The 25,857-nt window shown below is 43.6% G+C and overlaps 1 protein-coding gene across 2 annotated transcripts in view; it reads left to right on the top strand.

Annotated features, from left to right (window-relative positions):
- jag2b (jagged canonical Notch ligand 2b) overlaps window positions 1-25,857 on the top strand; it is a 51,626-nt gene that overhangs the window by 9,850 nt on the left and 15,919 nt on the right. The window contains exons 3-10 of one of the 2 annotated variants that reach the window (XM_054761872.1): window positions 12,476-12,530; window positions 16,106-16,363; window positions 16,519-16,579; window positions 21,094-21,224; window positions 22,774-22,893; window positions 23,104-23,217; window positions 24,066-24,179; window positions 25,409-25,522. In XM_054761872.1, the coding sequence (XP_054617847.1) occupies window positions 12,476-12,530; window positions 16,106-16,363; window positions 16,519-16,579; window positions 21,094-21,224; window positions 22,774-22,893; window positions 23,104-23,217; window positions 24,066-24,179; window positions 25,409-25,522 (967 nt within the window). The remainder of the gene's footprint in view (window positions 1-12,475; window positions 12,531-16,105; window positions 16,364-16,518; window positions 16,580-21,093; window positions 21,225-22,773; window positions 22,894-23,103; window positions 23,218-24,065; window positions 24,180-25,408; window positions 25,523-25,857) is intronic. The other variant, XM_054761873.1, reaches the window with a different exon arrangement.

The following is a 25,857-nucleotide window of genomic DNA, read 5'->3' as shown; positions in this document are numbered from 1 at the left end:
CGATATAGTACACATAATCATAGAATATAAGTCATCTTAGACGTAAATAAGATAAGAGACTCATGCGTACTTCCTGGTGGCTCTTGTCTCATCAATGTAACGTTACTGACATCTACAGACCAGTATAGGATGCTACTCTACTGCTGCTGTTTGTGGTTAAAAAGAGACCCTCGATGCACTTCAATCGCTTTATGAACAAGCAGAGAACACATGCAGTGAACGTTCACACAGGAGCTGCTGTCGGCCACACTCTACACTGCTAACCCGCTGCTGGCACTCAGCTAACAGTCAACTCTAGCCGGCTGCCGTCACACACGTCACTTCCCAGGCCCCGCTTCTTAAATGTGCACACAAGTCACAGATATGGTATTACACGTCAAATCACGTCTTTTGAAAACCTTGTATTTGTATGTTCGTTCATTTAGCCATTTTTATGAAATGCTTAACGTAGGCCACGGATACATATAATTTGCTTAAATATGCATTTTTTTTAGCTAATAATCGACCATATTCAACCATAAAACTGATCATTTATTAATTCATTTTTGAAAAAAATGCAATAGAGTGAGGACGCGATGTTGGAATCGGGATGCAGCGAGGAACGACGGTATATTCTCATCGTAGTCATAATTTCGGAATTGTCATTTGAAGAAATGATCATTGAAGACTGCTCAGTCTTTGTATATTGTATTTGTAATTCCTTATTTAGCGTTTATTATTCATCAATTGGTGAAAAATTTGAAATGGCCTACATTTTTCTTGATTGAATAAGGTGGAAAAATGAGCCATCAATAAATGTATCTGTGGTATTTTTTGAATATTAATTTAATGGCATTTGATCATCTGTCTGTTCTGAACTCCTGTTTCCATGCCAGGGTAATGCCTCCCGAAGATTGTGTGCCACAGTGACCTTCTGTATGGATCCAGTTTTATGTTGCACAGCTTCTTTAGACAGCGGTTTCGTCGATACTGAATTAACATCGCCTCTGCTGGTTGCAACCAAACAGTGCTCTCAGTGCTTCAAGACCTGATTAATCAACAATTAATCCTGCATGGAATTGTTTATGAGCAGGCACTAGCTCGGTATTTTACTCTTGTTTCACAAATTATAATTCAAAAAGCCAACCTGCAGTGTGTTCATTTGAAGCTCTTCATGCTGGGAAGTGTAAAAGAAAATGAAGGTCAGCGTTGCGCTTCTGTGTTCCTGCCTCGTGCTAATGAGACAAACCGCTCCCTCTCAGAATTGGGCCAGCAAAGAGACACAGTGTGATTCCTAAAATGAAAAAGAAGTAGGACAGAAGTAGCCGTAGCGGCGTTTCATTTAAACACTTCTTCGGGACTTTCACAGAAAGTCACCTCTGCTTTCATCCGTGCCCTGGACGCCCGGTTTAAGTGGATGGATGATGAACACGCTGGCTGAGGCCGGGCGGAGGCAGCCGTGGTTCAGCCAGCCACACCTGATAGGGAGCTTGTCAAAAGCTGTTGCTAGGAGACTGCTACATAGGCCTCTGGTAAACAATTATCTTTGCTCGCCGCGGTGCCTCCCTACCCCCCGGCCTCCCTCTTTTTGGTCCCAGGGCTGCTTGTGTGCAAAGCCACTCACCTGTGGTTCTGCTCAGCTTTGAATCGATTGTGCAATTGGTTAGTTGACCGGTACACTCCCAAGGCTTGGAGCTTCAAAGCAGTGTGAAAAGTGGTGCTTATGGCCTTGAGCTCCTGTTTACATCTCCATTCAAGCAAGCAGCCTTGCCAACATTTGGCAAGTCTTAATGCTATATTCCCGAACAATCTTCCAACCAAGGGGCAGCGAGTGCACCAAAAGACGCGGCTTCCTCATGTTTATGTGCATGTGCAAACAAATGAATAGAAGAACTAGCAAGAGCAATAAAAGACAGTGACACTGCACGTGTTGTTTCTTGTGGACGGCCCCCGGTTGACGGAGCTCACTACTCGGACAGACATGCTACTGTATGTTGCCTCATCGACAAAGCTGCAGTGTATCTTAGACTGTAAAACTGCTTCACTGCGACCCATGTGGACGAAAAACCTCTCCATCTGACTACCTTGTTTTAGTCCACAGAGGGAACACGAGGCTGGATTCAGTGTTTAGCTTCGGTATAACGAACTGAGAAACTTTTATAATGATCTAGATCCCCACCAAGATCTTTTTCATTAATGCAGTGTTTTTTTTCAGGGTCAAGGGTGAGCTGGGGCCTTTCCTAGTTGACCTTGGGCGAGAGGCGACTCGCATCCTGGCCAATCACGCAGCATGGATTGTTTTTATGACTCACAAGATGAATATTTAGTGAAGGGAGTACGGTGGGACATTTAATTGCACAAAATTTTGTGTTGGAGCTCGTTTCAAATCACGTTTATAAACTTTCTGCTCAGTCTCCCAGTGCTTTTGTGTGTCCTTGCGGGTTCTCCGGCGTATGTGTTACATTAATTGAACACTCTAGTATGCTGATTTTTGTGAATGGTTGACACGTCACCAAAATAACCAAAATAGTAGATAGATAAACAGATAATAGATAAACAGATAAGCTTGTACACTCCTAATTGATCACTTTTTACCTTGTAAAGAGTGCCAAAGTATCATAACCTGACTTGTCGCTTGTGGTTCCACCACTGTCACATGTTCTGAGAGAATCTTTATGGTTGGGTTTTTGCTCCATTGATGCTATTTATACCCATCCAGTGAAACAAAATGCTTATTTTGTTCTGACCCGAATTTTAGACGGCCCATCTTTTTCAAGATCTGTTTTTGGAAAAACATTTCAGACACAAAAAAAACAGACAAGATTAAGAATTCTTTAGTCATGGTTTCAATAAAATAACAATTGGAGAAAAAGAAAATATCTTTCTTAGATGCTCGATAATTGAGTCTCCTTGACCACCGTTATATCCATATCTGATGTGTGAGTGATGAAGAAAAGCTCAGCCACGGTTGGGGAGAAGTTGCTGGCGCCACCTTGGTTTGCATGTAAGTCTTTGGCAGACTTTTTCTATGGAAACAATACTAATAATATAAATGGGTATATATAACATACCGTAAATTACGGATTATAAGGCGCTACTTTTTTCACATGCTTTGAACCCTGTTGCTTAAACAATGATGCGGCTAAAAGAACTACAGTTCCAATGACGATTAAGAGTGCAGATTCAGGAAGAAGTGACGCTAATATCATGTTTTGAATTCTTATACAGCAATCGTGTTTTGATCTGACAAAACTTAAGTAAGTTTGGTCAAGTGCAGAATTACTACAGCTTCTGCTTGGACTGCCTGAACCTTATAGTGTGTCTTTCTGTGTACATATCCCTTGTTACAACGTGGACACCCGCGGCTTCTAAAGTGCAGCCTTTACATGTACACAGTTGCTTTTCTCTTTATATTTGATGGGTGTGGCTTATATTCAGGTGCACTCAAGAGTCTGGAATTTACGGTGTGTATATATAATAATATATGGGTCAATATGGAAGTTTTATATTGAGTTGAAATCATCCTGTACGTTTTCAAGCAGTTGACATTACAACTGCAGGTGGCCCTTTTGTTTATGATGTTACGTGGTTACGAACGCACTCCCGTAAATGATTCAAAATGTAATTTTGGTCCGTAAACACAACACTCTCACGAGAACAAGTTACAGCGCAACAATGCAGTGTGTTCCTCGTACTCGGCATATGATCGCTTTTTAGTCAACTTTTTGGACTTCATCATGTCTCCCAAACAGCAGTGCACTAAAGAAAAGGAAAGCCATCATCATGGAAGTGAAAATGAACATAATAAAAATCTCAGAGAAAGGAGATATGCCCATCGACTGTCGCAATAACCATGAAGGATAAAGATAATCGAATCCTAATGATTGTCGAGGGGTCGTGGATTCGTGCGATGTTACAAGGAGATCTGGGAGGACATGAGGTTATCCTTCCGGACTAGCCTTGTTGTATTTAATCTTTTTATTTTATGTCCTTCATGTGTTCTGTGCACAGTATGAGTGACTTGGGTACTAATGTTCCGACTTGCACTAAAACTTGACTTACATCATGTCTATGGTAGGAACAGAACTTGAGGACCACCTGTACAGCCGTTCATTTTGGACATCTGGCTGATTGTGCCACCATTCAGCAGTTTATTTACGCCTGTATGTTTCTGTCAACTATTGTGTGCGCTATTTACACATGGTGGTTATTACATCAATCACCAGCTGATACTGTTCATTGAATGTCAGCATCTAATTATACATGAATTCACGGAAGTGGCTGGAAGTGCGGTGCAGCCATTCAAAAATAAAATGCTCGGTAGTCTGTAGCTTGTACTGTATGGAAATGTAACCTGCTGAGGTCGGTGCCTGGGCGCCTATTCAAGTTGGCCTGGTTTTGAATGTGTAAACCACCATTCAAAGTGGTTATGAGCTGTCATGGAAACTTGTACAACGGAAATAAACTTCCTAAGCTGGGTGGGTGGAGCTTACCGGCCAGAGGCGGTCGATGCTTTTTGTGTGGGCGCTGACTGTCTTTTGTTAAGCTATTAAAGCAGGTGCGTGACGACATTTGGGTGAAGCTGCTGTAAGGTTTGCGGATAAAGTTCATAGTGCACCGTTAGCTTCAGCTTTTTCCTAGATGTGACTACAGGCACGCATTGCGCTAAATCAATTTCATGCATTTTATTATCACCATGCATGGATTAGTTTGGTTAAACATCCCGTATGTGCTTGTTGTCATGGCCCCTTCCTCTTAAATGGTGTACAGGTGCCAAGGGGCTTCTTGTGGAGGTCATTAACGCATGTCATTACATGGGCAGTTAACTCGTCACCGTGCCGCTGAACCTGTTTGAAATGATAATGGGCCTCGGCTGGAAGCGGTGCTGCATCGCACTCCTGTCAGGCTCCCCTGTTACTTTGGATCGGGTATTAGTCCGTTAATGTTTGGGGAGCATGTCCATCGCTGTGGCAACTCTTCAATGTCTTTAGGCAAATGAGCCACCTTCAGGGAGGAAAGGACGGACAGCCAAGAGCACGCTCAAGTTAAGATTTAACTTGAGGCTTGCAAAGCTGATTTACGTATTACCTTCTCCTTTTTATTGAAAATATGTCTTAAAACATCCGTTTTCAAAGTGTGGCGCAGTGAGCCGCCCCTCTGGCTGGGGCCTCCCAAACTCTCCGTGAAAAGGATTTTCTGTGACGTATTTTGTGTTTTAAGTTTTGGTTTGTTTTCTGCTCATCACAGACTGTTTACTCCCTCACTCAAAAGGACTCAAAAATCAACAAAAAAGTTAGATCAGTAAAGTAAGTTCAACACTCTTCATGTGCGACGTCGGCAAATCTGCGCGTTTTGCTTTTTCTTAGGCGTCCGGTGGCATTTTTGGAACTCGTATTCCACAAGACACCGCGAGAAGCGGCAGGCGGAAGAGCAATTTATAGCGAAAGAAGCGCACTCACAATTACACAGCCGCTGTTGTCCTTTGGTATCAAAGCTAGTGTTTTATTGATTGTACGCTGCTAACGTTTACGCTAACTCCCACACAAAATTGTGAACTTGAATGTTAAAAAAATGCGTGAGCCTTAACTGCAGCTTGACTTATCACACCCTCCTTTAATGTATTGATACTGCCGTGGACAATGACAACAGTTGGTTTTTATAAGCAGTATTGGTTAGTGTCATCTGTGGACAACCATCCTCCTGCCATGCTTAGGTTTCCATCGTAAAAAACTCCCACCGCTTGGTTTGTTTGCATGTTGTTTTTCGCCCTCCTAACATGCATTTTGTGCTGTTTGCACAGTTTTGGATCATTCTGGTTAATTAGCACCAGGGTGTGCTGAATTGGAAGTGCATGCCTAATGACCCTTTTGGCATCATAGCAGCCTGCTCAATGGGCCGTGTGTGTGTGTGTGTGTGTGTGCGTGTGTGTGTGTGTGTGTGTGTGTGTGCGCTTGTGTGTTTGCTCACAGCCGGTGCACAGTAGCCAGCCAAATGCCTTGCCTTCACTGTAACCTCTCTTGGCACTCTGGCAAAGCAACCTGTAACCTGCTATTCTACAATGTGAAGATGCTGATACTTCTCCCATGATTACTTTTATTTATTGGTCTTTTTTGTAGCCTCTTTTTCTGCTTTATGCGCAGGTGTGCCTGTGCAGGTGGCAGGTGTTCACTGCCAGTGCCTAGCAACATTGACATCTTTACTTTCTCTAAGGACAGTTTCCATGTTTATTTTAGCTTACCTTATTATTGGACCCTGATTATTTTCTATGGTATTTATATATTGATATTATTAACTGGAGAATGAACAGTGGGATACATTGTAGTGTCTCGGACCATGCAGTTGTACTTTTGCGAAAGTATTTCTGCACCAATCAGTCCAGGGTGTGCCCGGCCTCTAACCCGAATTCAGCTGGGATAGGCGCAGCCATACTTGCGACCGTAGGGAGGATAAGCGGCATAGAAGATGGATGGATGGATTTTTGTTTTTCACCATACAGTGCAAATGCTGTATGCGCTCTAATCAGAACAGAGTATTTAAAGAAGCTAGTATTGCCACCTAGCAATGCAGTTCAGTTGGGGGTACACTTTGGATCAGTAATTTCCATAACCATTCTAGCTCCACGCTCCATAAGCGTATCATTCATCCATAAGTGGACCATTACAAGCCGTACACATAAGGGTACTGCAGTATTAGGGATGGGGCAGATCCGATCCGGTATCTGTATCGTGCTCTGATACCAGCGTAATTCACGTATCTGTATTGCAGACGTATTGCGGAGATTTCTGATCCGTGAGACACGTCTGTGCTCTTCATGTTGTCAGCAAATGTAGTCAGAAGAATACCAGCAAACGTAGCTGGCTCCACACATGCACTGCAGCCACCGTGCCGCACACACACACACACACACACACACACACACACAAGCGCCCCGCCTGACGTGTTCATGGCCACACAAAACTGGTTGGTACAACACCATACTTGCCTGCAGAGAGAAGTTTATTACAGCCGCATCAAATCAACAATAATGATAATGTAGCAACTTGGAAGGTATGGGCGAGGTTCATCCAGACTTCTGTGTTATCTGTCTGTGAAGCTGAAGTGTGTGTGTGTGTGTGTGTGTGTGTGTGTGTGTGTGTGTGTGTGTGGCAGCTGGAGACAGCTGCGTTGGCTGATATTTTTCTAGCTAAATTTGCTGATATCTTTTTTTCATGGTTGTATATCAAAGCAAACAAAGCTCTGGTATCGGTATCCAGATATCCAAATTCAGATATTGGGATCAGGTTGAAAGTGGGGGAAAAATGTGGATCAGTGCAACCCAAAAGTGCGCCAAAATGAGACTTAACTAGGGATGAGCATGATACTAGGTGGTTTGATAATGTCTTTTTTACAATTTTGTCAGCGTCTGTTTTGTGGTATCAGTTGTTTTATTAATCATGTCCTGAAGCAAATCAGGCAAAATGGAGTGTACTATGTTTGCCGCAACCAGCAAAGGCACTGTTGATTTCACTATCAACTAATTTGCATGATGATGATGTCAGTTATGGGAAGATGAGCAACATCGATGCAGACGTTCACTATGGCACAAGTCTCCGGGCAGTATTACAGTATTATAATGGATACACTACTGGCATGGAAACGGTAGTTCAGAGCATTCACCTGTTTTAAAAAATAATATCAAATGGTGCATTAATCAATAGTTAATTTTCCACATTGTTGATCAAGGACATTTCGACTGATTCCAATTGAGCCCACTTGTTGGAAACCAGGTTTTGCACAGGCGCGCACACACACACACACACACACACACACACACACACACGGACACACACAGAAACGAGTTGGGAAGGGCCACTCATTTTCAAGTGAGGACTGAATCCAAAAATGTGACAAGCGGAGTAAAGGCCTGTTCTTTATTGATGTTAGCAAGTGCCAAATTGTACTGCCAACACCCTTTTCACATTTGCAAGGATTTAGCCATTGGAGGTCTTTCATCCTCTCCTCTGAACAGATTGAGGGGCTAGACAAGTGGAGACTTATGATCGGGTCCACCCTCTTGGCACCAAGTCACTTTTTTTTTTTTTTTTTTTTTTGCATCCCCACCATCCAACCTCAAATTCATCAAACGTGAAACCATCTGCGTCGGTTAATGGGACCATCTAGGCTTGCCGTCAGTTAATCTTAATGACTAATTATGAAATGACGATGCATCATTAACGTCATTTTAGACTATCAGTCCTTATTTTCAGGAAGCAGTGCGTCAGTTAGGCATTAGTACTGCAGTGATTTATCCACAAAGGGGTATCGGAAGGGGTATCGCAAAAAGAAAAACCACTGGTCTCCGGGTCTCCATCCAACAGAGACGGCGTGGCACGTTGCCTTCCCTGGGATAGTGTAGACTCAGCCCTAGTAAAACCAAAAGCTGGGATTGACATCACAGATTAATGAAGATTACATGCAGCGATTACTGGCCACGGGATGAATTGTGATGACCTCATGTCCCATCAGAAGGCAATAAATCAGGAGAGGTCAGTGAAACTCTCGCATGGCGGAGCGGGAATATCGGGCGTTCAGGTCACCTCTGAATGGGACCTCGGGATGAAACTAGCTCGGATTTTCTTACATTTTAAGAGGTGGTGGATATGGGCAGATTCTCAAAGTAACATTTTCCCGGGGAGACAGAAATGAGTCAATCAAACCACTGATCCTCGTTGCAGACGCTCCCATTGATAGCGGACTGTTGGCCGACTGGGATTTTGCATGGGATTACACACCAGGCCTGGATCTCACATTCTTAGTATTCTTCGAATGCAAACACGCACATCGCCCCACATGCAGAGCGCTGACCCCTCTTTAGAAACAGAAGCGTGCAGATCCCCATGCTTAATGACCCCGACGAGCCCCGGCTTCCACTTCCCATTGCTGCTTCCCTCCGTTTCCCGGCCCTCTTTATTCAAAACACAAAATGACTCTGCAGTAGCAGCGATGGCTGCGACCCACTCACCCATCCACCCCTCATCTGGTGTGGAGCTCTACCTGTGGCGCCCGCTTGATATCAGTCGCATCTCCATAGAGATCAGTGATATACATCCAGAGGTAGTCACCTGATGTCATTTTGAATGCACGCAATGCAAGTGTTAAATCAGGGAGTACATGACACAGAAACACCCTTTTTTTTAAACATGCCCCCCTTATTCACTTAAAAACTAGGATTTCTCTTAGTAAATCCTCTAATCCAGTAGAGGGACGGGCTACGGAGGGTTTTGGAGATTTGACTGACAGTAGCTTCCTCAGTCTTTTTTATTCGCTCGCTTCAGGAACAACGCTTAGAAAAATGGTTTAGAAAGTTAAAGTTGAGTCGTTGCTGTATTTTGCAATCTGCTGCACGGATCCTTCGGACTGTTTTTGTCTTTTTGACTCCATCCAACTAATGTGGCCTGACTCAGCGGTGCTGATTGCTAATTGTCCTCAAGCTGCGTCTCTTCGTGGACAATGGTTTTGATTGGGATGGGGGTGAGTTATGGTGTTGGAACAAGGGTCTTTGTTCAGTAGCCTTTCCTCCCCCACGCCCTCCCCCCGACCATCATCTATCTTGTTCCGACCATTTGGGCAGCTGTCACTTAATCCAGCTAATCACAGACTGGGATGGTCTGTGGGAAACCAGACAAGTCCGTGGCTTTGCTCAAGCCCAACACACACGGACTGCGGCGATACTTTACGCAAGCGTTTACAAGACGCAGGCATGCAAGGAAGCCTGACTTGCAGTCCAGCACAGAAGGTGCGGGGGTACAGTTTGGACACCTGTCATTGATGCTGAATCATTTAAGGGTTGACTCCCAATGAGTCGCTAATTTATGTATTTGCCACTCAAAGTACCTCTGGGTTGCGTTGGCATACGTGCACACCCACCCACATGCTCAGACCGGCCTACCCTATTGTGGTGGGGGAGGGGGGGGCAGGTGGAAAGGTCAGAAGCCGGGCTACATGTCGTGGGATGATCCACGTTCATGTCAAATAATCCATCACGGAGGCTGCATCTGTTATGCGTCTGCGCCGAGATGCGGAATTGTCGACAGACTTTTCATCAAAAGCCCCCCGACTCTCCTCCCGACCTCACTCCTTGAGAACCAATCTGAAGCAGTTGTCCCTGAAGTCCAGACCCTCACGCCAAGAAGCCCTGTGTGCCATCCTTCTCTCCCGTTCACCCCTGTGGTCTCTCTCCTCAACAACACTCCCCTCCCCTTCCTCCCGCCGCCACCCACAGCCAGACAAGCCTTCTTAATCCTGCAGCCCAGCAGCAACCAGCCTACCAGCTTGTTGGTCCCCCTGATTAACAACGCACACATTTGACACATCACCCACCTCCTCCTCCCTGCATTTTCTCTTTCCCGCTTCATTTGAGCAACCGCAGGTTGTAATTCTGGCGTTGTGCCCCCCACCCCACCCCACACACCCCTGCCCAAACTCCTCTCGGGTCTGATGTCCGGTCAGTGACATTACAGTAGAGGTCACACTGTGGCTACTACAACTGTCTCTGGTGGTGACGTAATGAGTGCTATTTAGGTCAGCTGGTTGCCTAGCAGTGTGCCATGCAGCACACCGGCTAGATTACTCTTGTGTGTGTGTGTGTGTGTGTGTGTGTGTGTGCGCGCACCATTGGTAGCTCGGCATAATTGATTTGTGAAATGATTTTTGTCAAGTCATTTGTCGTTGTGACTAGATTTGATGCTAGATGAGAGTTGTCCGAGTTTTTTGCAGCCGTTTGTCAGCGCGATCACACTGAACCGTGTCGTCCGGTTACTGATGTTCGTGAGGGAAGAAAAGATCTGACTCACTTCGAACATAAGACGCGTTGTCTTTGTAAGTGTTGTATACAGGTTGACCGACCCACATTTCTTCACTTAGATCCGATCCTGATACCTCAATTTGGATATTTGTAACGACGCTATTCCGATACCAGAGCTCTGTTTGCTTTAATATTATTATTATTATTATTATTGTGGCGTCTACAGATGTTCTAAGAATGATGAGCAGGTGGTTCGCTGATGCTGTTTTGACTGATATTCCTCTAACTACGTTTGCTGACAACATGAAAGCACCTACGTGGCTCATGGATCAGAACTCCCCGCAGATGGGATCAGAAAATCTCCATTATACCAATACTGGATTGGATCGCCCTCTTCCCTAATTTGGTTCAATGTTTCAGACCAAAAGGTGCCTTTTTTCATCACATCATTCTCAAACTGTTAAGTCTAGATCACAACCACACGTGCGATTTTTAGCTTTCCCCGAATGGCTGCATTTTTTTTTTTTTTGTTCGTGACCATGGAGGAGTAAGATCTTGACGCGCATGGAGGACGTACGGAATATCTGAACGTGCGTTGGCCGCACTAATTACGTATGTGTGGTGCACATGACACACATAGAAGTCCGCAAGGTGTTACGTGTGTTCCACAGCGGAAGAAGATGCAAGCGTCTTCATCACATACAAATAGAGGGGCGTCAGTGAGCACGGACATGGCGGGAGAAAAATATAATGCTGAGCGATTTGTGAGGTCTGATTTTTTTTTTTTTTTTTTTTTTTTTTTCAGGAGACATTCTTATGATGGGGAGGGGGTGTAAGTCACTTGAAATAGTCCACTGCTGGTGGGGATGTCCTACAACTTCATGTCAAAAACTCCGAACTATCCCCTTAAGTACTTAATTGGGCTGCCATTGGAGTCCAAATAGATTAAATATCCATCCAACATTTTCTGTACCGCTTGTCCTCACTTGGGTTGTGGGTATGCTGGAGTCTATCCCAGCTGTCTTCGGGTGAGAGGCCGGGTACACCCTGGACTGGTCGTAGAATAAATAAATAGGAAAGCATCAAACTATGGTGTATTCAAGCTGTAGTGACTTTGTTTTGGTACAACTGGCTCTTTGTATGTTCCTTCCTTTAAATGTGGCATTTATTGTGTTTTAACAAATAGCCATGCATAGCAGCTGCAGTATGCACAGTCACCCTTATCTTTTTAACAACGTATTGCATTGCTTTACAAATATGCAGGGAGTGTTTCTTTTAATCCGTCGCATGATGTGTTCGGAAAGCAAAGCATAACTGAAACAAGGTAATCCCATTAGCTGCTTATTTACTGTACCTCGGTGTCTGGAAAGCACGGACGAAGCCAGACTGAATTCAGCTCTCATACTGTAGCTAATATTGGCAAAGTGACCTTTTGTTACTGGGCCTCTTATTTGGTGGGAGGCATTTTCCCCTCGACGGGTTAGAGTCGCTTTTAAGATTTTTGAGTCCAAATGTAAGATATGGCAGCACCCTTTTTGAATGTAATGAAAGTTAGAATAATGGGAAATGATAAATTGCCGATATAATCACCGAATGCCATGTTGGGAACACGAGGGAGTGCATCCATGCTACATGTGTACTGTACGCACACAGCTCAGCAAATAACATGCAACACAAATGTTAATTGATGTGTTTTTTGTCTTCTTTCTGCAGCGGACGTACACCTTAATTGTTGAGGCCTGGGACTGGGACAACATCACCCGTAACAGTAAGTCAATGCGAACTCAAGTGGGCTGACTTGAACAGGTGTTCCTGCCAGATAACATTGAGTTTTTCTTGTATTTTGTGTAGTGATTGCAGCATTTTACTGTAGGAAATGCTCCACAAGCAATGTGCATTTTAACTTCCCAAGACGCCCTGTGTACAATACAAGCAGCGATGTCGGCTTGCGGTGGTCAGTGCTTGACCAGCTGTATCCTGTTTTCCTTTGGAAATGTCCGCTTCCTCGACTCCTGTACATCCCCCTTTTTCCCGTCTGAGAAGTAGCCCCGCTCCGGCCGGGAGGAATCTTTTGAGGACTATAAATGTTTGCGCGCTCCCGCGATTCCTTGGCATTTTTCAGGAGTCTGGCATATCCTTGTGTGTGTGCATGGAAACATGGATGCGATGCATGTCCACACCGCCGTGTTCGCTCTGTCTGCTTTTATTTGTAAGAGGCCATCGCATCCTGTTTAGTCCACGACTTCAAACATACCTCCACTCATGAGTGCAGACAATGGACAAGAAATAGAATTTGACATCATGGCTGTGATTAGCTTCTTGCCGTGTGTCGTCTCCGGATTCCGTACACACGTACAGTACGACAACTGACTTGGTCGCACATTGTGACGCATCTGCTCATCAATGTAGTGAGATATGACGTGGACATTATCTTTAAAAAAAGAATGGAATAGGACATTCTGAGCTCAAGAATGCTTACTCTTGTCATGTCAAATTATATAAGTGATTATTGGTGCTCATGCAGTGCGGTTGCCTTGTGCGTCGCATCATAGACATCAGCTGACTTCAGTCCTAATGTCATGGGTCAAAGATGCAATAAGAGCATCTAGAACAAATCTTCCTTTTGTAAAGATCGGAAAAAGCTTCTGTATGTGGCGGTACATTTTATAGCTGCTGCTTGACTGGTGGAATAGTTTGGTCTCACTCATAATGTTGATTATTGTTGAGTACATTCGTTGGGTTTGGCTTATTTGACTTAATAGCGTCGTCAATAAAGCGAACTATTCTGCTGCTTTCATCTACTGTATGTCTAGGGAACTTTTAAAATAATGTTTAATGCGAAACTCATTAATGACAGAGACACCGGGAAACCTTAAGGCTCTGATTTCTGTCCCTGATATTTCACTTCAATTTTTTATCACTCTATCACGGTTTTTCAAACATGAAATAATGACTAAATCATGCTGTTTTGTGGTTGAATACGGCCTATTATTAGTCCAAAAATATGCATATCGAAGCAAGTGTTATGTATTTTGTGCCTAAATTAAGCACTGTCAAGCATCAAAATGGATAAATGAACTAAAATACAAATACAGGGAATTACGAAGCAGCGTTACGTTTGTGAATGCAGTATTCTACATCTGCCACTAGGTGTCAGTAATTGTTTGGTGAGACAAGCATCAGACTTGACAGCCAGATCAACATGCTTTTACTGCAGGTTTAAGTTATCTCACAACAGACACAATAATAATAGCATAATAATCATTGTAATAACAACACAGGCTACTGTTGTTGCCGTAATCCAGCTAAAACTCAACTCTGAACCCCCAGTGTCACTTCCTGTCCACACGTCCGGAAGACATTTATTGCAACACACACAAGCACAAGTCTTATTTATGTCCTAAGTGGCTTATTTTCTTTGGTTTGATCTACTATAATGGGTAATACGAATGTGAAGGTGACTATAGGGGTGTTATTTCATGTCTAGAGGTCTCTAATAATGTTTTAAAAAACTTATTTAGAAGGTTGTCAACAGGTTTTCTATTCCATAACTACGGGAATGACATTTCATTAGAACATCCATCCATCCATTTTCTGTGCCACTTGTCCTCACTAGGGTTGCGGGGGTATGAGCCTATCCCAGCTGACTTTGGGACAGGTCACCAGCCAATCATACTGTAGTTCATTAGACCAGAGATCCAGCATTACTATTTTTCATTCATTTTAATTTGTTTGAATAAGATAGGGGTCTCAGAGGTCCCATAATAGTGTAGTCAAAATGTGTTGAGAGACAGACACAGATGAAAAAAACAAAACAACTTTTAGTAAGCACTACCGGGAGCCTACTGTTTCTGTAGCTTTAATGCTAATGAGCTGTTTGTTCACGCCTGCTCCAACCTTTTACTTTAAAATGTGTAGCGTAGCCGCCTTCTTTGTGAAATGGTGTGCTCATACACAGGGCGGGCTCATCTAGCTAGAGGGGGGGGTCAGAGGAGCTATGATGACCATGCGGAAGGACATTTTTCCTTCATAATGTTATAAAAAGTCTTTAAAACTGACCCTTTGAGTGCCTCCTCTCTCAAAAGTGGAGCAAACGTTTGTGCTCATAAACCGGCTCTAGGGCCATATATTCCTGTTGGAACATTATTCAAAAAGTCAATTTTGCACCATAGGGAGTGGGGGTAAAATAGTTTTATACCCGTGCACGCATGGACATATTCTGTATCTGTGAGACATCAGAGTAGAATCCTGGCCTGAGTCAGCATCCGTCTCCTGTCTTGTCCTACGTAAGAGCCCGCCAATGTGTCAGTGAGATTCCTCTCCTCCAGCATCACATCCTCCAGTTTACCTCCCCCTCCCTCCTCTTCCCCCCGCGTCCTCAGGAAAGGCAGCCGGCTGTTTTCCTTGTGTTTATCGAGCAGGAAGTGGAGTGGACTGGGCGGCTGGGCTTGCTGTTTAGACACCGAGGTAGCAGAGCCCGGCTTGGGCCCGCAGCCCATTGTTCTCTATCTGGCAAATGCCGGGGGTTATATTTGTTATTGTTGCTTAATTCTGTCTGACATTGTGTCAGTCCCCCGGCAGAGGAAAGTGTGTGTATGTGTTTGCGAGCGCTGACTTCAAAAGTGTCTATAGTGCATTGCAAAGCTATGGCGGAAAGGAAATCAGACCCTCCGTTTCCACAAAAACTGTTTACGAGCGTCAATCCCACTGTGCTAAATGGATTTTTTGTGCAGGCTGTTTTCTGTCTGCATTAATTGCAGATAAACGCTAGCATATTTTGCACAGACGCTTTATGCCTGCTGAGAAATCGGAGATTCTCACTTTCTGACAGAACAGTTCAATTGCGCAGCTAACAAGTGGAACTCAGTAGTGTGTAGGCTAAACCATAATTAAGAAAGAGTCATAGCTTGGCAGCTCATGATACTTTTTGCAATAGAAATGTAGCAATAAAATACCCCTTACGTCATTTTTTAGAAAGGTAATCTTCAGTCAATAAAGGGGGGAAAACAACCAGTTGCTAAACAACTTTGACCTTTGCTGTTCCTTTTCCGTCTTGTAGGTGGCAGTAATGCTCATGGCGGTTTACAGTTGAAGCACTTAATCACGTTTTTGTCAATGTTAGTCTTTTCACAACGATACATAAAAAAAAAATGTGGACATGAGCAAAAAAATAACAAATTTAATTAATTGGTCCTTATTCAATTAACAGGTCCTTTAAAACAAACAAAAAAAAAAGTAACAGTGAAGGGAGAACCCCCCGCATCGAAACAGGAGTTTATATCATCCTTTTATTTCTAGCAAACACTTATTCATTTTCGGTAATTATTCGATTGTCCGTTACAGATGACGAGGAGCTGCTGATCGAGCGGACCGCTCACACGGGCATGGTCAACCCCGGTGATCCCTGGAAGACCGTCCCCTACGACGGGCCCGTGGCTCGCATCATCTACCGTATTCGGGTGCGGTGTGATGACAATTACTACGGCAACAAGTGCAATAAGCTGTGTGTTCCTCGCGACAACTACTTTGGCCACTATCGCTGTGAGCAGTCGGGCGCCAAGGTTTGCCTGGAGGGCTGGATGGGTCCTGACTGCAGGACAGGTGAGGCACCAGCCAACAAGTCCGTGTATATTTTGTTTTATGTCATGTTTGCATTTAGAATCTTAAAGTCATTATTCACGGACTTTGATATGGTGTGGCTGTCATGGTAACACATTTCTATATTCATGTTGGAAATGCACTGTGCTTCTTTTTAGCAATCTGCAAGCAAGGTTGTAATCTACTACATGGTGGCTGCACAGTTCCGGGGGAATGCAAGTAAGATACTCTTTTGTACAATGGAGAAGTTGTGATTTTACTGTATTTTTATAGTATTTGGTCCAAGCAGTATTCAGTATCACAGGTCACTGGACTATTCTACATACTGTACGTCTGTAATTGTACACCACTCTATATTCGGGCTGTCCTGATACAACCTTTCACTTCTGATGCGATACCGACATTGCAGCCTAGGCTTTGTTTTTGCACAAATATGCACTCATCAAATCTTACCTTTACACCTTCCCCCTGAGTATCAGCATTTGGGACCGAATATGAGGTGAAAGAAAAAGGGTAAAAATACATTATAGTAGTCTATCTGTGCAGCATGGGAGAAAGTTGGTGCACGCACAATGGTGCGTCCAAGGACTGTTGGACAAAGCAGGACAAGTCTTCGCTCACACTAAACGACAAAAACATGCAAAAACTTTGGGATTTATTAGTGGATATTATTTTTTGATTCATTATTATGAGATTTTTTTGGGCCTGAAAGTTTTCCAGCGGCATGGTTCGGTCCCGTCCAAGGACTGGCTACTGCCCGGTGGTTGGGGACCCCTGTTTTAGAGGACTGACAAGCACATGTGTGTATAACATTGGCTGGAAAACATGGCCCACAGCAACCAAAACTTTTCATACCGCTTGTCCTCACTGGAGTGCGCAGGTATGATGGATCCTATGCCACAAATGTCATTAACCGTCCCATTTTTGGCTTCTGACTTTGTCCCAAATCTGTTTGAGACCCTTTCTTAAGTGTAGAACAAATAAATTGGAGGCTAACTAGTTAGCTCGCTAGCTTGCTATATGCTATGAGGGGCGGCTGTCCCATATGTCCCTGCAGTGATCCCGTAGCCTGCACGTTATGTTGCACAGTATGGTGTAAACAAAGAATAATAGTAATATAATAGAGTGTAGGTGACTATAGGGGTGTTATTTCATGTCTACATGGCTCTAATAATGGTAAAGCCCTTATTAAGGAAGTCATAAACAGGTTTTCTATGTTCTAACTACACGGGCTGCGAGTTTGGGACCCCTGAATCTACAGCGCTTCTACTGGTGGCACCAAATAGTGCATTCCATTTTTCCTCAGTTGCTTCAAGGAGCAATTAATCAACACTCAATTCCTCACAATCGACTTAATTGTTAATTAATTGATGTATAACGGATGCCAAACAAAGACAGTTTTTTTTCTGTCTTGCGGGCATATCCAGCCGGCAAATCCTATTTGTATGTTTCCCCACACAGAATACCAAGCACTCCATTCTTTTGGGTTTTTTTTACCGCTCCTGAGACAAGGAGATGTCAGTGTGAGTGCTGTAAACGTGCCGGGAATCGTCATGCCTCCTTGCCCTCTGCAATGCGGCCCTCAAGGGCAAGGCAAGGAAAGTTGCACTGAAATGCTTCCAAAGTGGAAAGGATGATTTGCTTTTACTTGCTATGATGTGTTGCATGTATAACTGAACAGGAGGAGGAGCAGGTTTGTCTGCATTTGGGCAGACTCGGTATCCTGGCTCCAGTTAGCAGGCAGACAAGGGAGCAAGGCATCTTCTTCTCCTGAAATGTCAGGTCCCGACAGACGGGAAAAGTGATATGAGTAAAGGAGCAGCAGTAAAGATTCTTCCTGCTGTGGCATGAATTTAATGAAGCCTCGGGTCACAGAAAGCCGACAATAAATCCCCTGTGATCTCAAGGCCTTTCATTGCCTTTATTTCATCAATTTTGTGGGCTTTACACCGTCTCATTTAGCCACGGGCCTTTTAAGAATCACAAAAGCTGCTGGTTGTCAGGTTGTGGCATTGAGGGGTTTATATCGGCACACATTAGGCTTGTCATGACATATTTGTGAGAGGCTCGCCGTGTCCTGAGGGTAGATAAATGGTGAAATGGCGTTACCTGTATTTCACCACTCCAGAACATTTGTCAACCTTCTGACACGTCAAGGTGCCATGATGCAGGAATCGGACAGCCGCCTACGTGCACTGAGTAATGGTACAGACTTGATCCTGCTTGATTGATTCAGACAATTTTAAAGTTATTAAGACAGTGACACCTTGTAAGAAAGCATGTCAGGTATTCCTAGCACCCCTCCCGCCCTAAGAGACGTTCAAAGACCTTGTCTCTCTGAGTGCTAGCGGTGCCGTCTGAAGGAGTACTCGCTCAAAATAGGAGCCAATTGACAAGACAGCTGGCTCGACGACACCACAGCCTTGGAATAGCCGTGTGCTGTCATGAAGCAGCAGGCGCGTGCACACAGCCTCTGTAAACACACAGCCGTCTCCAGACACTTGCTCTGAGACCCTCAAAGACCTACAGACACCCCTCCCCAGCCCAGTCCAGACAGGAGCTTGCTGGAAGTATTCTTAACCTCTCCTGCCCTGGAATGTAACCCACCACTAAGATTAGTTGGCAAAGGCGCTTTGGGATGGGTTGACGAAAGCCGTGATACTGATTTTTTTTTTTTCTCTCTTTCTTGCCCTTGCAGTACTTTGTTGCAGCCAGCAGAGGCGCAATACAAAGTTGACTCCTCTTTTCATGAGTTTAGAACATTCAGAGACATTCTCCCAAAAACTTACTGATTGTTCATTTTGACCTTCGTCAATTATTGGTTTCTAAACCTTAAATAAATGTTCGTGTGCACTCATGTACCCTCTGCATTGATTGGCATGGTTGCTGTCATTTATTAACTGTGTTTTAATGCTATATAATTGAAGAAGCAACGCAGGCTTACCCAAATATACAACATATATATATTTTATTCATTTTCACAATACGGCAACTATTGTTGCTGTCGTGTCGAATATTAATTTAAATTTTTTTTTTTTAATCCAAAAATGCTAAACCTTACTCTTCTGTTGTATTTTCTTTTTTTTTTATTATAAAAACAAAAGAATGCACATAATTTGGACATGCACGCTTTTTGTTGGACCGCGACAATGCCATTTAGTGCCAAATGTTGACATATATCTCTAAACTAGTGAAAATAACAATTAATTAAGCCCCAAAAACGTGTGCCTGCTTGACTGTCAGTGCAATAAATGACAGCAATTCAATTCCATTTATTTATATAGCACCAAAACACAACAGCAGTTATCTCATGGCACTTTACACATGAAGGTCAGAAATGAAAACAGAGAACCAACTGAAACACCGCGCCAGTGAGCACTTGGCGACAGAGGCGAGGAAAAACTCCCTCAGCAAACCTAGGCAGCAAAAAACACATGTACACACACACACACACACACGCATATAGTGTGTGTGTGTGTGTGTGTGTATATATTTTATTTTATTTGCTGCTGCGCCTCCTTTTTGAAGTCTTCTGGCACCTCCCAAGGTGTAATATATTATACCAGGTAGCTCACAGCCTTTTGCCCTGACCGTCAGCATCACATTTAAAAACTGACAAGGAACCGTTTTGGCTCCCGAACCAAAGTTTGGGAAAGGCTGGTTAATGCGTCACTTTGTTTTCTTGCAGCAGTGGGTGCAAAAATCAATTTCACTACTTGGCAGCAAACAGCCGAAGGCACAAGTAGTTCAACCCCTACCAAACGGGCTGCAGAAGAAACAATGTATCGGTGCGGTAATGCTCAATAAATATTGCGTGAACCTGAGATACTAACTACATTGATTATTGGTTGGCTGGTAAAGTTAGCGCATCCATTAGTCTGCATCTACCTCACCTCTGGGAGCTTCAGAGTGGGTGTTTTCATCTTGACTGTCACCAGGCTGCTTTCAAGCACTGACATGCTCGTGTTTCTCAACACAAATCTGTAGGCTGGAGTTTATTTTGTTACACTACACTTGTGCATTTGAGTGGGATGAAGTTTAGCTTAGAACCTCGCGATCCACCGCCTTTCTTTTTGTTTGAACAAGGAAATTGTTGGAGTGCCATTCCGTCTTATCAGAAATGTTTCTGTGATTTCATGGATTCATCTAGTATATGTATTATTACACAATTATAATTATTGAGAAATATGCATTTTGATACAATTTACAGAAAGATTTTTAAAAGAATGTAAAAAATCAACTGCTTGTATGATGTAATATGCTATTTCATTAATCCATGATTAATTATCCAATTAATCGACAACGATTTTGGTGTCTGGTTTTTTTTTTCATTTTAAAACGTAAATATCCTCTGATTTCAGCCTCTCAGATGTGAAGATTTTTAATTTCCTTAGTCGTCCATGAAAGCAGACATAGTATCTTAGATATTCACACACATCAGCTTTGACTTTGTAAAACAGTGATCAACATTTTTGCCTATTTATCGTATCCTACTGATACGATGCGGACCAAACCACTAACTGTTTGTGGTTAGTGTATATTGATTTAGTCCGTCTACGGCATAACGGATTACTCCATTAATGGAAACGACAAGCTTCAGATTAATCGACTAAGAAAATAATCGTTAGTTGCAGTCCTAGAATGATCTATGTCCAATGTATGCTTATTTTCAATGTGGGAGAAGGGGAGACATGCACTAAGTGACAATGATGTTTTGGTGTCTGGGTGCACAGGTGTAAATACGGCTGGCAGGGGCAGTTCTGCGACGAATGTGCGGTGTTCCCCGGATGCGTTCACGGCACTTGCAGCGTCCCCTGGCAGTGCAACTGCGAGAGGAACTGGGGTGGCCTGCTGTGCGATAAAGGTATGCACGAGGTTTTGCGTCTTCACCTCCCACTCTAACATAATTGGCACACTCTCTCATGCTGCAGGTACCCTCAAGCTATGTGTTCTTTGTAAGATGCAATGTGTCAACACGGACAATTCTGGCAACTTACTTCTCCAGGGACAATACTGTACTATAGAAATGAAACGAAATGAGTAAACACATACAGTAGCTGGCGACACAAGCGACTACACCTCACAGTGAACATGTCCAAATTGTGTGCAAATGGAATTCGCATTTGCTTAAATGAACCGCAGCTCCCCAGTATCGGCAGCACTCATGCAACCCGAAAGCAAGACTCTACCACCATCATGCTTGACTGTAGGCAAGACTGAGTTATCTTGCTCACCTGGGTTGCCAGCTATTTAAACAATAATGGCTGTGTATTGACTCATTTTCAGTGGATATTGCTGCTGTCAAACATTGACTAAAGTATATCCAAGTTTACCTTCCATGGTATATTCCTGAGAGGGAATGTACTGCAAAAAATAGTTGCTGAGATGTGAGGTGCGTTCTCACTTTTGTGTCAGTGTATGTACCCTTATCAGACCATAGACGTCTTTCCCCATTCTCCGACTGGAAAACGGCAGCTGTATAGTTTTACTGCTCGTGTGATTTGAGCACCAGCAGGGACACTCGATCCCCACACATCCTCTTCGTCACTTGAGTGCACTTTGGGCGATGAGAGTTGGTCCTAAAGCTCCCCAGTGGAGACTCATCCCTGTTCATTTATTTATTTAGCAGCCTTTAGTGTGACCTGCCCTTCAGGCTGAAGCTGGTTTCAAGGATCAAATGGGTTTGGTTGAAGTGTTTTGAAAGTGGAGGGGGAAAAAAACACTGAAACTTACAGTATATTTTTTTTCCTGATGAATAATTAAAAGAGAGGCAAGTTGCTAACTCCTTGAGCACATCCTGTAAATACTATAAGCCACCCTCTCGTGGTGCCGAGCGGCAGAGTGCTTGAGGAAACACTCAGTGCTTCCCGTCAAACGGACAGCTGGTGCTCTATAACTGAGACGAAGACGCCGACAAGCTTCCCGGGAACTCCTGGCACCAGCGGGATGAATGTTGGCAGCCAATTAGCAAAGTTGGGGACGCGGTGGAAGCTGATATTGCTCCAAGAGCTTGTCATGTTCATGGAGAAGTCTCTCGCTACTTTGTAGGCCCGATACACACTCAAAGGGTACAGTTTTCTAGTTCTTGTCCAAACTTTTTGGCATTATAACAGCATGACTTAAAATAAAAATGACTTTAGTGTACACATCTCTGTACAGTAACATTTAACACAGAGGTGTCCTGGCTGGTCCACCAATAATATTTACCACTAAAGTACATGATCTGGTTGCCATGGCAATAACAGGGATGTTATTCTGCGGACACCCCTACTGTATGATATATCAAAGCAGCAAGAGTGAAGAGATGACTTCCTTCATGCTGTGAATTGTGAAGGCCTTACTCTTGCTTCCTTATATACTGTAAATCCAAATGTACTGTACTTGCTACCTGTGTGTTTCCTGGCCACCCCCAGATTTGAATTACTGCGGGCGCCACCAGCCGTGCATCAATGGAGGCACGTGCATGAACACCGAACCAGACGAATACTACTGCGCTTGTCCACAAGGCTACTCGGGCAAAACGTGTCAGATGGGTGAGTGCAGAACGCTCACTAAAATGCATCTGCTGGAATTTGGCTCCCTCGTATTCCACAGCCCCAGTTTATTGCTTTAAGAGGGAGAAAAAATTATGTCAGAAGTATTTGTTCAAAATATGGTGTCACTTGGAAAAATAAGCTTGGAAGAATGAATTTTTGACCATCTCAACTTACTGTAATTAACCTTTGTATTGGTGCCCCCATCAGCCGAGCACGCCTGTGTTTCCAGTCCTTGTGCAAACGGTGGCACATGCCATGAAGGTCCCTCGGGGTTTGAGTGCCAGTGTCCGCCAGGCTGGGAGGGTCCGACCTGTGCACACAGTGAGTTGCTGCCACACATACAGTATATTTTATTGTGTCCCACTGAGGGAAACACACAGTTGTTTTGATTTATTTTGTTGGCAGCCACACAGGTCACAGCTATATTTTCGATCACAGTCAAAGAGACGTCAAAATAGGCCGAAGATTTATTTCTTATTTTTGGGAGCAAAAAAAAAAAACTCATCATGTCACCCAAAGGGCAGCGTATAGTACATACACGCGTCAGTAGCATGGACAATTGCAGGATGCCCGCCTTTTGCTATAGTGCACATTCACATGCTACATCAGGTACACGCTCACAATCGCAGACAGAGACAGAGCCACCTGTGAGTGCTTTTTTATGGGGGGGGGCACAGAAGGACACAGTGCTCGTTGAGAAGAGCAATAAGTGCTTTACTCCAAAAGTGTCCAATAAGACCAGAAAAAGTCGCAAGTCGCTTTTTTTATTAAAAAAAATAAATAAATAAAATAAAACAGAATCAAGTCGCTAAGTTGACAGCACTGATCCCTCCTGCTACGTCTTCTTACTCTCTGGCAGACCAGGTGCGTATGAGGTGTGTTAAGAAGCAGAGTTACGACCGACTTGGAACGACAAGCTACTGATAGTCCCTTTTATGTTGTATTTACGAGTGAGGGCAAACAGTAGCGCCAAATCTCACTTGTGGAGGCCCGCCACAAATAAAATATATGGGAAATACCAAACTAGAAATTGGTGGTGACTAATTTTCAGTTCGGGTCATTTAGCTGTATGACAAAATATTCAAAAAAACATGGCGATAATAAACATGTTGTCAGCTCTGTGACCGTGTCAGTCAAATCTGATGTCACGTCGTGTTACGTCCACTCAGATTTGGACGAGTGTGCCTCTAATCCATGTGCCCGGGGTGGAACCTGCATGGACCTGGAGGATGGCTTTGAGTGTGTCTGCCCTCCACAGTGGGAAGGAAAGACCTGCCAGATAGGTGAGCGACATCTTTTTGATCTAAGGACGAGCACACGTGCGTAGAGGTACAGTCTTTCCTATTACGTGGCTACTTCTTCCTGGTTTTACCACCAAACCATCTAAAGTCAGCTGGGATAGGCTCCAGATCACCCAGGACCCTGAATCATGATACACTGCCCTGTTGTCGATATCGAAGTTTTTCCCAGTTTTTTTATTCGCTCCCAGTGGGTCTTATATCTGGCTCTTTCTGTGTGGCTCCTGTCAAAAGCGGACATGATCAACACAAATGTACAACTAGTAAATACATTTGGTGCGTGTGTGTGTGTGTGTGTGTTAGGAAAGGGGGTGGGGGACGAGCTGCTCTGAAAAACGATCTCAAGAGTCATTTTACCAGCTTAGATCTCAATTTACAAGCAGCAATCAGCTTCCTGTCTTACCTGGCGTTGAGTGTGTGTGTGTGTGTGTGTGTGTGTGTGTGTGTGGGTGTGTGTGATAAGTGTAGTGTTTCAGAAAGAAGACAGGTGCATGTGTGTGTGTGTGTGAGAGCACAGCAGGACCCCCTGCGGTCTGCCCACCCCCACCTCACCCTGCCTTTTAGATATTTGAGCAACAGTGCTTTGTTGTAACACTTTAGATGTCAGTGGAAGGTGGTGGGCGTCCGTTATTTGCATCTCATTTCAACCTTTTTTTTTCTTTTTTTTTAACGCCTTTTGTTTGTTTCTTTTAGCCTTTTGGAGACACTTTATGATTATGTAGCCCAATTTGACCGAACAAACAATGCGCATGCAGAATCTTTATATTGCCTAATCTGCGTGCGTAACTGTTGAGTTGTGTATTAGTAAAAGTACATTTTGCAATGTTATTCTTTTGCATTTTGACGCTTAGCCTGTGAGCACGATCAGAACATCATGCGCCACGGTGGTCCAAACTCTGGGTTTTTCTGTGACGTTAGAGGCATATTTTTCCTAAAAACATTTCCTATTGCTGCAAATTCTTTTTTTTCAGTTCTTGTGGGTGTATTGTGCATTTGTCACTTATCCATGTAGAAAATCTTGGTTTGCAGATGTTTTGATATGTAATTACCATATTTATTCACCCTTGTCCAATGTCCAACATTTTATTACACTAAAAATTAGCACCTTTGGTTCAAATCAAATTCAAATCCTATCATTTTTTGGTTTGTATTCTTGTGCTTTCCTTGCTTTGTCCCATTTTATGGATGCGGTCTCCTTCTACCTGCTTTCACAGATGCTAATGAGTGTGCAAGAAAGCCGTGTGTGAACGCTTATTCTTGCAAAAATTTGATTGGTGGATATCACTGCGACTGTTTTCGGGGATGGTCTGGACAAAACTGTGACATCAGTCAGTATTTTTCTTGCCTCAAAGTCACTTCTTAATGTTTGTCCCTCCGATCTTTTGACCGACAGACTCTTTCTTTTTAATTCTAAACGGCAACATTCACTTCCTGGACTCACAACATAGGTGTAGTTTAGGCTTACTCATTTATTCACATGTGGAAACTTGTAACCGTTCTCCTCTTCTGCCCCCATGAAACCAGTTGCATGCTCACTCTGGATCCAGTGCATGAGCTATTCCATACAATGTCTCTTCAGCTTAACTCGTATCTTCCTTTCCCAAACTTTGTCTGGTCTGCACACGCACCATGTTATAATTCTAAGCATTATATGCGACTTTAA

Source organism: Dunckerocampus dactyliophorus, chromosome 19 (genome assembly GCF_027744805.1).
Source record: "Dunckerocampus dactyliophorus isolate RoL2022-P2 chromosome 19, RoL_Ddac_1.1, whole genome shotgun sequence".
Taxonomy (NCBI): Eukaryota; Metazoa; Chordata; class Actinopteri; order Syngnathiformes; family Syngnathidae; genus Dunckerocampus; species Dunckerocampus dactyliophorus.
Note: the sequence above shows the minus strand (reverse complement) of the source record. Positions and strands in the feature narration are given on the sequence as shown.